The 15931-nt window shown below is 42.0% G+C and overlaps 1 protein-coding gene across 2 annotated transcripts in view; it reads right to left on the bottom strand.

The window, feature by feature from the left end:
* Nucleotides 1-1271: 1271 nt before the first annotated feature.
* Nucleotides 1272-15931, bottom strand: part of EEPD1 (endonuclease/exonuclease/phosphatase family domain containing 1) — a 164206-nt gene continuing 149546 nt past the window's right edge. The window contains exons 5-8 of one of the 2 annotated variants that reach the window (XR_012220878.1): nt 12743-12869; nt 7899-8093; nt 2257-4574; nt 1272-2181 (exon numbers count right to left, since the gene is read on the bottom strand). Coding sequence is in view for 1 of the 2 variants with exons in the window: in XM_073549998.1 (XP_073406099.1) it covers nt 4375-4574; nt 7899-8093; nt 12743-12869 (522 nt within the window). In the remaining variant the exon portion in view is untranslated. Of the gene's footprint in view, nt 4575-7898; nt 8094-12742; nt 12870-15931 lie in introns of both variants that reach the window. The other variant, XM_073549998.1, reaches the window with a different exon arrangement.

A 15931-nucleotide genomic window follows, 5' to 3' on the forward strand; every position in this document is an offset into this window, starting at 1 on the left:
ACCTTGGCCTCTTTCCTGATCATTCTTTGTCTTCTGATTTTATCCTTTTCCTGGTTCTGACCGTAGGCTGTTTCCTGACAATCCTTTGCTGATTTTGTTTCTTTGCTACCCTCCTGGATCAGATTGTGGCATGTTTCTTGACCATTCTTTTGTCTTCTGATTTTGTACCCTGACTTCGCTCTTTGTTCAGACCCATCTACCACGACTTCTCTTGCCACAGGTTTAGTCCTCTGGTCAGCAGCTATGCTATGGAAGCAAGCCAGTGAACGCTGTTGTAACTCCAGATCCCTGAATAGAGGTTAAAGGGAAAAGACTGGGGTTCCTCTGGAATCTGCCAGACAAAATGGCTAGTGTCAAGTCTGTCCAAATTCAAGAACAGCTATAGTGTATTGTTTGAGAATTCAATATTAAAGTACCCTCAGGACTAGTAGGAGTATAGTTTGGAGAGTCTCCCTTAAATAACCTTTTAATTAAGTAACATTAAAATAGATTACTCTGGACATAACAAAAAAGTGACACAAAATAGACACATACATAAAGAGCTAGTGCTTAACCAGTGCTCGATATAAAAAATGGTTTGGTCTCACCAATATGTTGAAAAGTTCTTTGTAGCAGGTTCACATTAAGCAGGTGCAATGTACATAGTCCATATGTGAGGGAGGGGAAGGTTTCCTCTTATTCCCTGTAATGCCCCTGCATTGCTCCTGTCCTAACAAGGACAGTCCCCAAGTGTAGGCTGCTACAGGTTACCCACCATCGATGTAGACAAGTTAATCTCCAGGGAGATATTGGTGAGACCAAACCATTTTTTATATCGATCACAGGTTAAGCACTAGCACTTCAAGTCTGTCCATAGTAGGCTTTTTGATCCTAAGGCTCCTGAGAGATATTACAACACCTTATCAGAAGAAAGGATCTTAATGATAGAGATGCAGGTCCTGAGCTTGATAGAAGGATCAGTGCTCATGGAGACAGAGCTGCAGTTGCTTTTACACAAACACTAATGATTTCTTCCTAATATGTGCACAAACTTGCTGTTGTCTGAGATTGTCTCTGTACAAGTGGTGAACTGCCTGTATATCTATATCTGGCAAACATCTTTTCACTATTCTGAATCCATAACTGGGCTATAAGTGTGAGGCTCCTGAGACAGTCCCACCATGTACAGGTGCTTTTTACAAAATTAGAATTTTATCAAAACATTAATTTATGTAAATTCTTCAATGCAAAAAGTGAATCTGAAATATTATATAGAGTCATTACAAATAGAGTGATGTATTTCAAGTGTTTATTTCTGTTAATGATTTTGGCTTATAGCCAATGAAAACTCAAAAGTCATTATTGCAGTAAAAGAGAATAATTAACAAAAAAACACCTGTAAAGGCTTCCTAAACATTGAAAAAGGTCCCTTAGTCTGTTTTAGTAGGTTCCACAATCATGGGGAAGACTGCTGACTTGACAGATGTCCAGAAGGCAGTCACTGACACACTCCACAAGGAGGGTAAACCACAAAAAATCATTGCTAAAGAAGCTGGCTGTTCACAGAGTGCTGTATCCAAGCATATTAGTGGAAAGTTGAGTGGAAGGGAAAAGTGTGGTAGAAAAAGGTGCACATGCAACCGGGATAACCGCAGCCTTGAAAGGATTGTTAAGAAAAGGCCATTTAAAAATTTGAAATTCACAAGGAGTGGACTGCTGCTGGAGTCTTTGCTCCAAGAGCCAACACACACAGAAGTACCCAGGACATGGGCTACAAGTGTCACATTCCTTGTGTCAAGCCACTCATGACCAATAGACAACGCCAGAAGCGTCTTATCTGAGCCAAGGAGAAAAAGAACTGGACTGTTCCTCAGTGGTCCAAGGTATTGTTTTCAGATGAAAGTAAATGTTGCATTTCATTTGGAAATCAAGGTCACAGAGTCTGGATGAAGAGTGGAAAGGCAACAATCCAAGCTGCTTCAGGTCTAGTGTGAACTTTCCACAATCAGTGATGGTTTGGGGAGCCATGTCATCTGCTGGTGTAGGTTCACTGTGTTTTATCAAGACCAAAGTCAGTGCAGCCGTCTATCAGGAAATTTTAGAGCACTTCATGCTTCCCTCTGCTGACAAGCTTTTTGGAGATGTAAATTTCATTCTCCAGCAGGACTTGGCATCTGTCTACACTGCCAAAAGTACCAATACCTGTTTTAAAAACAACAGTATGACTGTGCTTGATTGGCCAGGAAACCTGTCTGACCTTAACCCTATAGAGAATACCTGGTTTACAAACAACAGTATCACTGATTGTCCAGCAAACTCACCTGACCTTAACCCCATAGAGAATCTATGGGGTATTGTCAAGAGGAAGATGAGAGACACCAGACCCGACAATGCAGATGAGCTGAAGGCTGTTATCTAAGCAACCTGGGTTTCCATAACACCTCAGCAGTGCCACAGGCTGATTGCTTCCACGCCACGCCGCATAGGAGTTTCAATTTTTGTATTGAAGAACAGAAATAAATTAACTTTTTGACGATATTCTAATTTTGTGAGAAGCACCTGTATGTCTGTATTAAACCAGTGCTCACAGCAAGAAATGTTGTCAAACATTGTCAACTCGGCTGCAGAAGATGCATCTCTGAAGATTCCAGGAGAGGTTTATTTTAAGCACAGGCGCAGACAAGTGTATTTTTGGTTGAAGTGTTATCCAACAAAACATCGGATCGCACTCAGACCAATTTGTAGTCTATGGGGTTGTGCATATGTCTGATTTTTTCCTCTAAGGCTATGTGCACACGTTGCGGATTCTGCTGCGTTTCCACAGCGGCTTTGGCCCTGCAGAAACACAGCAGTTCCGCAGACATGGTACAGTACCATGTTACCCTATGGCATTTCAAATCCGCTGTGCTCACGCTGCGGTTTTCCCGCCCGGTTTTGCTGCGGTTTACAAACCGCAGCATGTCAATTGTTTGTGCGGAATCCGCAGCGGTTTCACACCTTTAACATAGTAGAGGTGTGAAAGCGCAGGGCAAAACCGCAGGATAATCCGCAGGAAAACCGCAGGTCACTTTACCTGCGGTTTTACCTGCAGATCTGCGCGGAAAAACCCGCAGGTGAATCCGCAGCGTGTGCACATAGCCTTAATGTTCAAGGAAAAAAAATTGCTGAATGCCCAAGTTTGATCCACTCTGCCGTGAATGTCGATGAGTGCGTTAAAAACAAGAGACAGCAGTTGGATGACATCTGAGTGCAGTTCGATTTCCACGCACTGACTGAATAGAGACGATGGATACATTTTTTCCGTCCATCTTCTCCTCATTCGAGAGAATTGGATCAAACTACGGTTTTATTAGAGCGTTATTTGCATAATCGACTCGATTCTCTCAGGTGAGAGAATCTACGGCTGTCTTCCCCGGCCCTAAGGCTGAATTCTAGCAGATATACACATCATAGAGGGTGAAAAGATGAAACTTTGCCAAAGTTGAACAGATGATGACTGTAGACAAATGAGATTTAACACAAGAGTGAAGCTAGACACAAAAGAGTGGAGAGGCTGACGGCATCAGAGCCTGACTACAGGGAGGTTGACAGAACAAAGCCAATAGATTACATAGCAACAATAACACAATGAAAACAAATCCCACGTCACTGAACATGACAGCTTCACATCATCAGAGACCATCATAAGTATATATTGGGAATGGGAGTATTATGTTCTGCTATATACTCTTGACAGAAGGTTGCAATGTTCCCCTATGTGCTTGAAAATCCTTATACAGAAATTGAGACGATTTCAATAGCTGACAACTCCGTATGACTATATTCACTGCCACTATAGTTATAACCATATGGACAAGAGCCGATATCTACCTGGTGCTATTTACATTAGACGATCTAGGAAAAAGAGATCATTTCATTCCGTACAAAGACATTGTGTTAAATAAACATATTCTGAGCAGATTTTAGCCATCTGGCTCCAGTAGCTTTATAGGGGTTAAAAGTGCATAGTTAAAAAGTTGAAAATGACCAACACATATAAAAAAAAAAAAAGCATGCCAGGTAACCATATTAATTTAGCTGAGAATAATCGCTGACAATGTTAAAGGTCTTCTTATACAGTCTTGTGTTATTGCATCACTTTTTTTTAAGAATCAGTTCAAAAAGTTTCTTTCTCTTCCATTCGTTGCCTGCGCATGGCACACAGTTAGGCAGAAGCGGGTGGCTAGAGGAAGCGGCATTCTACAACATCCGGTTGGTAACCTCAGTGGTGATGGAACATGTGCATCCAAATGGCATCACTTGGGCTATGCGGGTGCAGCAGTTCTGGTTCACAGTACAGTCCGTATATAAGTAAATATTTCTTCCTTCTGAGATGAAAGTGCTACATTCATTTTTTTATCTTTCATGCTTAGAATTAACTACATTACGTTCCACACTGACACCATTGGCTTTAGATGCTAGCTCCTTCTTATTGCAGTCTTTTTCTAGGTAAAACTCTGCTAGTACAGGGCAGTGCTCTGACGCCACTCCTCCCCAAGACCAGTTGTCTGGAATCCATGGATTTGTTAGGCCTTCTCTCACCACCAGAGAATAACCTGCATAAAATAAAAAGATGGTCAGGTACTGTCTTAGGAACCTTGCCGCCTACAATACCATATGCTTTTTAAATTTGCAGGCCTAAGCCCACAAGCGGGAATTTGGGAATTTTGCTAGTATAGGTTCTAGTGATGAGCAAGTATACTCATTGCTCAGGTGTCCTCCGAGTGGTTCCATGACAATTGTGTAAAAGATAATTGTGTACGGACAATTGTGTACAGAAAATTGTGTACAGGCCAATTGTGTCCAAGGACAATTGTGTACAAGGACAATTGTGTACAGGGCAATCGCCTTGTACACAATTGCCTTGTACACAATTGTCATTGTACACAATTGGCCTGTACACAATTGTCTGTACACAATAGTCCGTACACAATTATCTTGTACACAATTGTCCTGTCACCCCTCCGAGTATTTTAGCGTGCTCGGACATTTAGTTTTTGTCGCCTCAGCTGCATGATTTGCGGCTGCTAGACAGCCTCAATACATGTGGAGTTTCCCTAACAAGCAGGCATTCCTCACATGTATTCAGCCTGTCTACAAGTCACAAATCATGCAGATAAGACGACGAAAACTAAATCTCCGAGCACTCCAAAATACTCGGAGGACACCCGAGCATGCTCGGAAAAACCGAGCAACGAGTATACTCGCTCATCACTAGAGATGAGCGACTTTGCCTTTTTTAGAGTCGAGTCGGGTTTCATGAAACCCGACTTTCTCAAAAGTCGAGTCGAATGAAATCGGCCGACTATCGTGAAAAGTCAAAGGTCCGACTGAAACACGAAACTCAATGCAAGTCAATGGGGAAGAAAAGTCGGCAGGGAGTGGAGGACAGTAAACACACCTACATGCCGGACTGCTTTTTAAAGTGCGCGAAAACTCTCCCCCCCTCCCCTCCGGACGCTGCACATGTCATCTCGTTGCCCACAGTGTACGTCCTTGCTCAGTGGCTGAAAAAAGTCACGAGCAAGCATTATGGGAAATCCGACTTTGGCGCTCGTTTTGCCGACAGCATGGCCGACTTCACGCTATGGTCGGGTTTCGGTCGGGGAAACCCGACTTTGCCATAAGTCGGCGACTTATGAATATGTATGGCCGACCTGTTTCACTCAACTCTACTCATCACTAGTAGGTTCCCATTTATAGAGATCATCTTTTCACTAGCACATGGGCTCACACAATTTGATCAAAATATGAGACAAGAACCTTATATATCTAAGTATAATCTAGATAGCAGCAATATAATCCAGAATTCTACTATTCACTGTTTACATATACCTTAGCATGGTCAGAAAGCGGCCGCATCTCTGTATTCTACGAAAACAGGGTTTTATCATTACCCATGTCAATAGTGTCATGATCCAAGGTGGATCTGACAGGTAAATGGACAAAGTGAACTTTTTTCCTTTGGCTTGGTGCTAAAGTGGTGTGATTGCCCCCGGTGGCCATTAGAATTATTACACGTGGTGTCGTTCATTCTAAGTTGCCCCGGTGGTGGTGAGCGGTAGTGCACTTTACTTTCTTTGGTTTAATGTGCACGTAATTATAAATCAGGTGTGAGGCTCTATAAAAGAGAGTCAGGTGTGTTCAATCACTGTTGGTGATATTGTGAGTTAGTCATTCTCAAGGAAGCCTGGGTGAAAGGAGCTGAATGAGAGTCCTGGGCAGCCCAGCCAGAGGGGTTGAGTCAGCTATGGAGTCTGCATGGAGGGCTGGCATGGCGTGGTGGAGTCGCAGTTTATGGTGTCAGCAGGAGGTGCTTGCATGGCTTGGTGGAGTGGTGACGATGGTGAGAGTTGCACTCAGCATGCTGGACTTGGTTGCTGAAAACTGGACTCAACCATGCTGGACTTTTTGGCAGAAGCTGGACTCATATTTGGGACTCTGTTTACTGGGCAGCTGCAACTGGTGGTGGACTCTGCTCCAAGGCTGCACTATGGTGATGGATCTGGTTATGGTGATGGATCTGGGTGGAGAAGATGCACGCAGGTGGTGGGCTCTGTTGCTAGGAGCGTACGCAACAGAGCAAAGCTAAGTGGTGTTCCCCCTGTATTGTCATTTTCCCTTGTGTGTTTAGTGCAGTGGTGGGATTAGTTTCCGCACCGACCAATTCCCTAGTGAGGATTTAGGGTCAGGGCTAGTCAGGGTTTTAAGGTTCCTGTGCATTGCCCGGTGCGGAACCGGCATAGGGAACAATAGGAGAGCAGGGACTCTGGCTCAGGGGAGTGCAGGAGGTCTCCACGTCCCTATTCCCTATCGCAGGGCCCACCATTGTTAATGTTACCTAGGTTCCCCTTTATTATTTAAATTCGCCTTACTGGAGGCGGGGTTTCCAGACTATTGTATAAATACGTGTAATACCTAAATTTGCCAGTTGGAGGCGGTGTATCCAGCTGCACGTCTTATTATTTAAATTCGCCCAACTGGAGGCGGTGTATCCAGGGTCACGTGTGTCATATGGGTTCGCCTTGCGGTACTCGCTGCGTCCAGACACACGTGACCGTGACAAATAGGGTTTGACTCCACACACCCGAAATAGTTCAAATTAAGGTAAGTGCTGACACTAAATGATCGATGGTAACGTGTGTTGGTCCTTGTTCATAAATGGTCCAAGTCATGTAGCTGAAAAAGTAATCTCTGGTAATACCACTTTATGCTTCCCATACTGTTAATATCTCTGCAGTGGAGAAGAGAAATTAAAAAAGAAGAGGTGTTCTTCAGCTCTGCAGCCACTATTCCATGATGTAGCCAGTTTAACATGTACCAGCTGGTGAAAGATTTAAGGAATTGGGTGCAGCTTTCAACTGCTGTGTGCCACAACCAGAAATATTGCTTCCCTCAAGAAATGGAGTACATTTCTGTAATAATTTATGCCACTCTTGTGGTGTAAATTATAATAAATTTGATTGGCCATCTCCCCAAAAAATGTGTGACATTTCCAGCAGTTTTACTCACAAAAGACAGGTGAAACCTGAATAGTGGTCTTATAGTGGAAATATACATCCAGGCTAGATGTCCATTTGTGAATTTCTGCATGATACGAATATAAGGTGCAGCCACCTACCATGTGCCATCAAGTGAAAATTATAAACCAAGTGTAACAATACGTCTAAGCTTCACAAAGCGGAAATATAAGGAAGGGTACGACTAATGGCACTGCTGGGATAAGTAGGGGTATTGTGGACAATTCTCAGGCTGGGGCGTTTGGAAGTTTACTGGCAGAGGAAGGAACTTCCCAAACTAGAATGAACACAACTGCATCCTGTCCCTGAAGGTCAATTATTTTAACGTCTGGTAAAACAACACATAGTTCTGAGACTGACCTGTGAACACTTTCTTCAAGCTCTTGCTGATCCAGATATTGTCTAATGACTTGTTGCCTTGAGGACTTTTTGTGCTGATATTCGTATGTGTGTTCGCTGGCAGCAAGCTCTGAAACTTTTCTTTTCTCAGAGAATCAAAGTTATTGCTATCTGGTGGTTGGCTGAATCCTCCTAAAATGATCACATCTTTTTCACCTGAAAGAAATGGGGTAAATATCATTAGACACATTGAACGATACATGCCAGAAGTGAAGAACACATTACTCCATGGCCTGCTTATTGATGTGCATTTGTACTAGTGCTAGTACCTCATATCATTCGCTCATACCGCGTCACCTTGTCTGCTTTGCATTGCCAATCCTCTTCACTCACCCCTCCTCACCCCTCATGGGCACATAATTTTTGCCTATCATTGCTCGTCACTCCCAATAACAAGTGTCTCTGCTCCCGTCAGTGGTGGACATAACTTCTCACATAACTTCTCTCTCACAATGGAACAAGCTACACAGATGGTAGAATAAGCTGGAGCTTCCTGCTTTGCTCCTCTCTGTCCCTTATTATAGTCCTGGAGAACACACCATAAATAGCGAGTGCCACTCACCCCAACTTCTAGATAGCTACTACGCAGGCACATTATACTGAGCACAACAACCGCCAACTGTGTCTCATGTGTGTGATCTCTACTTGAGAGCAATATGTCTTTTTTAACTATTATGTTGGGTTATCGGGGGTGTTCTGTCCTAACTAAATGAATCAGAATTGATGTAGCTATACAGGCAACTAAACCGCTATACCGGGGGTCCAATAAGGAGATTGTAGGTTGAATCTGTGCTTTATTGAACGTGATGGTATATTGGCGCGTTGAAACAGCGATGCTGTCACAAGAGGAGAAGAGAAAGAGAAATAATATGCTTCCTGAATGCAGGCAGAAGGAAAATGGTGGACTGGAGGGAAAATGGGGGCTGAACTAACCATAATCCTTTGCAAAAGGCTACCAGGATGCATTGCAATGGAGGGAAATGGCAAAGTGAAAGTAAAACACACAATAACACTGCGGTTATGACTCTGGTCACTAGATGGAGCCAGAAAACACTGTAAACATTAACAAGCAAATAATCAGGGATTATAAATTTATATGTCGGAGACAGAACAGGGGGTATGGCCACACATTCTAAAGCAGACCTCGCTGTGCCCTTTGACCAAGTTGTTTCACCATCAGCTCAGTGCATTAACTTTTTAAAGACACAGTGAAACTTTTACTCCTAATGAGCAGCTTTTCAGACCTATAGTTAGCAGGACTTTCTTATACATTGCTATTGATTGCCATTTACTTGCATCACTCATGCGTCACTTCATCTCTCTGTCGCCCAACAAGACGTACCACACTTCGAATTTACATCACTCAACATTATAACATATGCATGTGTATATACTGTATATATATAGTGTAGACCAAAAGTTTGGACACACCTCATTCAAAGCGTTTTCTTTATTTTCATCACTATGAAAATTGTAGATTCACTCTGATGGCCTCAAAACTATGATTTAAGACATGTGGAATTATAAAATTAACAAAAAAGTGTGAAACAACTGAAAATATGTCTTATATTCTAGGTTCTTCAAAATAGCCGCCTTTTGCTTTGATTACTGCTTTGCACACTCTTGGCATTGTCTTGATGAGCTTCAAGAGGTAGTCACCGGAAATGGTCTTCCAACAGTCTTGAAGGAGATCCCAGAGATGCGTAGCACTTGTTGGCCCTTTTGCCTTCACTCTGCGGTCCAGCTCACCCTAAACCATCTCGATTGGGTTCAGGTCTGGTGACTGTGGAGGCCAGGTCATCTGGCGTAGCACCCCATCACTCTCTTTCTTGGTCAAATAGCCCTTACACAGCCTGGAGGTGTGTTTGGGGTCATTGTCCTGTTGAAAAATAACTGATGGTCCAATTAAACGCAAAACAGATGGAATAGCATGCTGCTGCAAGATGCTATGGTAGCCATTGTGGTTCAGTATGCCTTCGATTTTGAATAAATCCCCAACAGTGTCACCAGCAAAGCACCCTCACACCATCACACCTCCTCCTCCATGCTTCACGGTGGGAACCAGGCATTTAGAGTCCATCCATTCACCTTTTCTGCGTCGCACAAAGACACGATGGTTGGAACCAAAGATCTCAAATTTGGACTCATCAGACCAAAGCACAGATTTCCACTGGTCTAATATCCTTTCCTTGTGTCCTTTAGCCCAAACAAGTCTCTTCTGCTTGTTGCCTGTCCTTAGCAGTGGTTTCCTAGCAGCTATTTTACCATGAAGGCCTGCTGCACAAAGTCTCCTCTTAACAGTTGTTGTAGAGATGTGTCTGCTGCTAGAACTCTGTGTGGCATTGACCTGGTCTCTAATCTGAGCTGCTGTTAACCAGCAATTTCTGAGGCTGGTGACTCAGATGAACTTATCCTCCGCAGCAGAGGTGACTCTTGGTCTTCCTTTCCTGGGTCGGTCCTCATGTGAGCCAGTTTCTTTGTAGCGCTTGATGGTTTTTGTCACTGCACTTGGAGACACTTTCAAAGTTTTCTCAATTTTTCGGACTGACTGACCTTCATTTCTTAAAGCAATGATGGCCACTCGTTTTTTCTTACTTAGCTGCTTTTTTCTTGCCATAATACAAATTCTAACAGTCTATTCAGTAGGACTATCAGCTGTTTATCCACCAGACTTCTTCACAACACAACTGATGGTCCCAACCCCATTTATAAGGCAAGAAATCCCACTTATTAAACCTGACAGGGCACACCTGTGAAGTGAAAACCATTTCTGGTGACTACCTCTTGAAGCTCATCAAGAGAATGCCAACAGTGGGCAAAGCAGTAATCAAAGCAAAAGGTGGCTACTTTGAAGAACCTAGAATATAAGACATTTTCAGTTGTTTCACCCTCTTTTGTTAATTATATAATTCCACATGTGTAAATTCATAGTTTGGATGCCTTCAGAGTGAGTCTACAATTTTCATAGTCATGAAAATAAAGAAAACTCTTTGAATGAGAAGCTGTGTCCAAACTTTTGGTCTGTACTGTATATATGTACATATTCACCCATAGTGGGAATAACTACTGTATGTGTAAAATAGATAAAAAATAAACAGCCCAAAAAACTGGCAAAAAATAATTAAATAAAAATGCCACCATCAATCCAAGTTGCTGTTACTAGCCCCATCCCTGTAAAAAAAAAAAAAAGAAAAAAATAAGTAAATATATTTGTTACAGAATGGAGAATAAATGTCTAAATGTATTTTAGTATTTCTATTTGGTCATAGAGAAAAAGTAAAACAATGGGAACAAAGAAAAAAAAGAGAAGATGACGGTGGCATAAAAATGAAGCCACATGTATCAGGAAAAAAAGATAAATATCTGAACAAGAAAAAAATGTACAGCTCTTTAAAAAAAAAAAAAGTGCCTGGTCAGGAATGGGGGTCAATGGCCCAGTATTGAACTGGTTAGACTGTGGTCTGTCCAAACCCTTTAATGTCATCAAATATGTGAAGCTCCATTCAATGTTTGAAGTGTACGATCAGTGAAAACACACAAAACCAGTTACATATGATAGTGATAGTGAGTGCACTCCCACGCAGCTAGTAGATGCAGCTTGGCCTCTGTAGGATGGGAGCAGCGCATGGGTACTAGCATTTTTCAGATCCAGCCAGCATCAGAGCAGTGCAAGCAGGCTGTAAAGCATAGAGCCTGTGTGCGTTCCTTACTTAGGTAACCGGCCAGGCTGGGACTGTAACCTAGGCAACGAGCTGTACACTACAGGTATAAAATTTCTTTGTTATTGAATATTGAAGATATATAATAAAAGGAAAATTGCAAAGTTGCTTGATTTGAAGAACTTAAACAACCTCTTAGGCTAGTTTCACACTGCCCGCCCCATCCGGTCATCGCCGCCTACTATCGCACATGGACGCTTGCGATCTGCGCACCCTATCTTTAACACAGTGTGCGCAGATCGTGCGCTAGTAGGATTTTGGCGTGCGCTGCGCACTTTTGAAGGTGTGCCCCTGCGCGCCGAACGCAGCATGTTGCATTTCGGCGCGCAGGGCGCACCTTCAAAAGTGCACAGCGCACGCCAAAATCCTACTAGCACACGGCCAGCGCACGATTTGCTCACCCTATGCTAAAGATAGGGTGCGCAGATCGCAAGCGTCCATGTGCGATAGTAGGCGGCGATGACCGGATGGGGCGGGCAGGGAGCCGGCAGGGGGCGGGGCCTAGCGGCGCCGTGCGCTGCGTCGAATAAACGCTAGTGTGAAACTAGCCTTAACGGGAGGAACATTTTAAAGTTGACAATAAAAAATGTATGAGTAAGGGAGTGTGCATGTTTTTCATTATTATTTTTGACCCTTTATATATTTTTTAATCCTAACATGCATCGACCACGTTCACACGTTCAGTATTTGGTCAGTGTTTTAAATCAGTATTGCTAAGTATTTAAAAGAAACTTTTGTATCGGCCCATTTTCCTTTTTGTAATTTTTAAAATGTAAAAGATGAAAATATGTATTTTTTTGCCTAAAATACAAAGCAAATGTGTCATCTTTAACTTTAGGTTTTTCAGAGATCATTTCATCTTCAACTTGATTAACTGTTCACAATAGCAGTAATTTTGACCAGGGGTGCCCAAACTTTTACATGCCACTGTAAGTGCCTTACAAAATTGCAGGCTAGGAATTGCGCAGTGATTGATTTTTCTACAGCCAGAGATAACATTCACTGTACCAGCAAGCATTCCAGGAATGGTTCTCAGGGACAGGCTAGATCATGCACAGGTAGCCCCGACCTTCCTGCACTGCATACCTTTCAGGGTCTCCTGCAGTGTTTGTCCAAAGGTGGATGATTTGTGGCTGTCGCTGTGCTGCTTTCCACCTTCATGTGAGGGAGGGCGTAGATGAATGTTCACCAAGGTGACATCACTCGTTCCAACCTACGTAACATGGAGAAAACACCATTAACCCGATCTATCAGGAGTAAAAGTACTGGATCAATGACAAGTAGTAAATTTCATAAAACCGAAATGAACTGTGCTGTGCACCTGCTCAATTTAGATTTATGTTGCGAAAAGTAAAGATTTAAAAAATCATTTGTCAGTACAACATTAAAGAGTAAACGTCTGTTTAATTTTTTTCACACAAATCAAGGGTACACATAAGAAATTATGTAATATATCTTATTAGAGAAATCTGCTTCTATATCTTTCATTTATTCATTCTCACAATTCTTAATTCATAGGTAAAATCTTTCTTTAGTGAATACAGATTTTCCCATTACCAAGTTAGGAGATGACAGTTGGTGCTCATAAAGTTCTATGGAGAACTGTAACTGTCATTTCAGGAAAACTCACAGCAGAATATCTGTGTCCTGCTCTAGCTCCTCCTCCCTCTGGCTCCTCCTCCCTCAGCTTGCTCCTCCCATCTGCATAGAATTTTAAAAATACCAACTGTCATCTCTTATTTCAGGAATGACAATAGATAATCTCGGAGAAGAAAGAAGCAGCTTTCTCTGATTAGGTTTATTACAAAATTGCCTATTTTCTTGTGTAACATTGTTTATGAAGTAAAAATTAAAACGACAGTTACTTTTTCAGCTGACATGGTTGCCAATCTTTCCTGTCACTATTTCAATCAAGGTAATATGGAGTAAAATAAGTGGAAAGGCTGACAGATTGGCGTTCTAGATTGGATTTGTACAGTGAAATCTGCTGATCCGGATGCCTCTGTTCTTCCATCAATAAGAAGACATATCAGGCCATCCAAAATGACTGTCTGTAGCTTATTGTGTTCACTGACAGATAAGTGAATAGGCCTGATCTCATTGATTCATTTTCCAATTAAAATATATTCTGCCATCCTTTACAGCTCTGTGTGCTGCTCAGAATTTCCCTGTTAGCACTCATCCTATGAACATGTATAGGTTCAGGTCATACAGAGCAAACACCTGATGCTCCTTCTGGTGTTCCTGAAGAGTAATACTTACGGTAATAGGGGTTGTCCCAAATTTTTTTTAATTAAATACAAAAATTTGAGACTAAAAATTCATACTTGCAATTGGATTTCATTAATAATGTTTGGCTTTTCCGGGCTTTTTGTTTCCCTACACATTCAACTTTGAAGTTGTTTTTGGTTATAATTCAAATGAGAGCAGGTCAGAAAAGACATATGAAACAGTTACAATCTCTCCCATCAGACCTTTACAAAGAGCAGAGGCAAACGATGCAAAACGTTTATGAAAACCATTTGCAAAAGATCATTTTTAGCCTCAACTGCACGTCCTTAAAGAAGCACTCCTTCCACCAAAGTTTTTATCCTCTTAATATATTGCAATCACCATATTATATAGCTCTGTGTACTTACAATTGCTCATTTTGCCTTTCTACCCAGATAATCCATCTCTTTTCTCTGCTCTATGTAGAAACAGGAAGTCTCTTGTCCCTGCAAAAATCATTCCCCTCTTCAACTTCTGACCCAGCTTCTCCCTCCTCCCCCGCCATAGGTTTTTGCAGTGACTTATGACTTGTACAGAGCTAGTTAGTTTTTAATCATGTGATGTCACAGACCTAATGGAAAAGAAAAGAATTATCTGGGTAGAAAGGTAAAATGAGCAATTGTAAATACACAGTGCTATATAATATGATGATTGCAATAAAGTAAGAGGATAAAAACTTTGATGGGAGGAGGGCTTCTATAATCACAGGCTAAGTTTGTTTGTATTTGACTCTCTACAGCAGACATGACTTTTTTTTTTCATTTTCAACCAATGTGGCTATTATATGAGGCTTTGTTTTCATGCATACAAACTATTATCTTGTTTTGAGGTACGCATAAATTACTTGCCTTTGCTCGTTATCAGGTCCAGTGGGTCCAATCACAGCTAAAGGTGGCCTTATATTTAACAATTACATTTAAACTTAGAAAGTTGTCATGAACTCCCTCAAAAGTCTTCATGCTCTGATCTGCTGAGTATGTAAGGAGGGGGTAGGAAGTCAATCACTCAGATTGGAAAAGCTTGAAAATCCATAAGTTAGGTTAGGTAGTAAAAGTAGTTATGTGGACAGAACAACCAGTGAGGACAGGACTGAATACAATGCAGTATAATTCACTGCCAATAAACATACAGTGTAAATATGCAGGGCCAAACGCTCTGCCAGAAATGAACCGTGATGAACTAGGAAAATATGCACTAGAAATATTCAGCAAAACTAAAAAACAGTAACTCATTGAAATTATTCATTGCAAAATCTTTTACGAATCCCAGTGAATTCGTTTTATAAGGATATGCGGTGTGGTAAGCAGGGGCTCACAGGACTATGAAGACAAGACACAGAGAATATGCCCATATACCATAGGTATGCTAGAGACAGGTAACCAAATCACAGGATTGTAACTTGCCACAGTTTATATCTGTATGTTTTTGTAGGGGGCTGGTGGTGGGCCAGCAGGTAACTTAGTGATCAAATGCATATAAATTTTACTTTTGACTGAATTTTATGGCTAAAGGTCCCCATCGGTCGGCAGTCTAGTATGTATGGAAGCCTCCTGACGTTCCCCAGCAGATGAAGAGAATGAACAGGCCTATTGAATTTCTAATAGCCAATGCTTTTTTTTTTTATCTCAGGAGATAAGCCACTGCCAGAAGAACATTAGAAAGAACAGTGGAAAATTAAGCATTGCTAAAAGTTCTTGTGTGTTGGGGAAGTCAGTAGAGAAAGCCATTAACCAAACAATTGTTTGGCCAACAGCTATGTAAGCCAGTGGCCCCCAACCTTTTCTACCTTGAGACCTACACTGAACTCTGAGACAAGATGGTGAGCCACATCCAGAGCCCCAACCCCAATAGTGACAGAGCCTCAATTTTCGGTATAATGGTGTGGGGAAGGTGACTTGACGGTCAGACTTAACTGGAAGTAGGAGGGGACGGTTTGTGCACTATAGACGGAGATTGGCAATGACAGAAGGGTAACAGCTGGGAAAGATATAAAAGGGAGTGCAG

The sequence above is a fragment of the Dendrobates tinctorius genome, unplaced genomic scaffold (assembly GCF_039654945.1).
Source record: "Dendrobates tinctorius isolate UK_male_01 unplaced genomic scaffold, ASM3965494v1 ptg000162l, whole genome shotgun sequence".
Classification (NCBI taxonomy): domain Eukaryota; kingdom Metazoa; phylum Chordata; class Amphibia; order Anura; family Dendrobatidae; genus Dendrobates; species Dendrobates tinctorius.